We start from the raw sequence: 1,856 nt of genomic DNA, 5'->3' as shown, positions 1-1,856 counted from the left end.
AATTTTTTGTATATTGAAAATTGGCTACGTGAGAAACTGATTGTTTTATAATATCTGAAATTGATTTTGTTTTGTGAAAAATAATACACAAGATATTATAAATTAGACACCCTAAAAATCTATAATATAAAAAAGGATACACAACATATTAAAAATTATAATACTATCCATGATTCATTCTATTGTATTTGAAAAAAATAAAAAATAAAAGACACTAAAAATTTGATTCATCACTCACTAATTATTTCGTAATATTTCTGATTATTTCTTTAATAAAAAAAATATACAACATATTAAAACGATACAGATCACAATCTGACTGTTTCATACTAGTGATTCTTTTTATAAAATAATTGTACGGCAATGGGTCATGTTGGAAATTAAACGCGGCAATCACGGACTGACTCAATATGTTTTATCTAATATTCGAAGAAAGAGAAGATTGTGGGGATGATTTTTCCACAAATTTTCGTGGAAGGAAAGCAATTTGTACCATTTTTTAAATTTCCACAAACTTCCGTGGCAAAGTACCTTTAATCCTCCAACATATTCTTGACAATGGAAAAGCATATCATGCAAACATCTATAAAAGACTTTACCCTGGTCTACCAAGGATTACGAAAAATTAGCTCAATGAATAGTTTGATTAGTTAAATTCCTTGGTAAAATTTACGATCAAAACATCGCTTTGGTCCGCTATAAATATCAACATTGGTTTAGATATTCTCAAAAAAAAGAGTATCTCTGAGAGAAGATGAAGAATTCTTTTATGTGCCTGGTTTTTGTAGTGTTCTTCCTGCAATTGTGCGCAGGACAAGACTTGCAAACACAGTTTTTAAGTCCTCACAACGATGCCAGGTCTCAAGTGGGCGTTGGCCCTCTTGTGTGGGATGATACTGTGGCTGCCTATGCGCAAAACTATGCTAATCAACGCATGGCGGACTGTGCTTTGCAGCATTCGGGTGGACAGTATGGAGAAAACATTTTCTGGGGACAAGGTGCAGAGTTCTCGCCCGCAGATGCCGTGAATTCATGGGTTAGTGAAGAGCAATATTATGATTATAATTCCAATTCATGTGCTCAAGGAGAAGAGTGCGGACATTATACTCAAGTGGTGTGGAAAAATTCGCAGAAGCTTGGCTGTGCTCGTGTTAAATGTAATGATGGCGGTATTTTCATCACCTGCAATTATGATCCGCCTGGGAATTACGTTGGCCAGAAGCCATACTGATTCCACGACTTCCATTCCATTCATGTTGTATTCCATTAAATTGTGCCTCCATTATATCGTGCGTCTCTGTGTTGTGTTTCTCTTCCATCTAGTATTCCTCTCTAAATAATTAGTCACATTGACCTCTTACGCGAGGTCACTGAAAGAGGTTTGTCCGTGTCCAAATTTCTTACTGGCTTAAAATATCAGGCAGTGTGTTTTTCTTAATTATTATATATCTCATTTAACAATTATAGGGTTGAATTTCTGCCGCCACAGCTGAAACTAATCGCTATTCAAATAGTTATGAAAGACCCGTGAGATCCAATTTTAGATGCTCTGTTTGTTGTGCAATTTTCATATTTGTTTGTAAAGTGCACAGATCATAAATTATAATTTACTAAACATGATGTTTGATGCACCTATTATTTTTTTGTAACTGGATATGATTTTGGCTCATCCCTGGTACCTGTAGTGAATGCCAATATTTATTTTGCGTACTCCATGGGTTCTGCTGAAATTATTTTAATAAAGAGAGAACACTTTTCTGATCCACGGGAGCAATAGGCTCTCGGTGATTAGGAGTTTTTTGAAATTTCATTAATTATTATTATTTTCTTGTTTTCGGTTAGAGGTTTCTGAAGTC

General features: G+C 34.6%; 1 protein-coding gene across 1 annotated transcript; it reads left to right on the top strand.

Moving 5' to 3' along the window:
* The first annotated feature begins 723 nt into the window (after positions 1 to 723).
* LOC131036784 (pathogenesis-related protein 1C) lies at positions 724 to 1,543 on the top strand. Its single transcript, XM_057968772.2, has one exon. The coding sequence runs from the start codon at positions 755 to 757 to the stop codon at positions 1,229 to 1,231; it is 477 nt and encodes a 158-aa protein (XP_057824755.1). The 5' UTR covers positions 724 to 754; the 3' UTR covers positions 1,232 to 1,543.
* Positions 1,544 to 1,856: the final 313 nt, after the last annotated feature.

The sequence above is a fragment of the Cryptomeria japonica genome, chromosome 5 (genome assembly GCF_030272615.1).
Source record: "Cryptomeria japonica chromosome 5, Sugi_1.0, whole genome shotgun sequence".
Classification (NCBI taxonomy): domain Eukaryota; kingdom Viridiplantae; phylum Streptophyta; class Pinopsida; order Cupressales; family Cupressaceae; genus Cryptomeria; species Cryptomeria japonica.
Note: the sequence above shows the minus strand (reverse complement) of the source record. Positions and strands in the feature narration are given on the sequence as shown.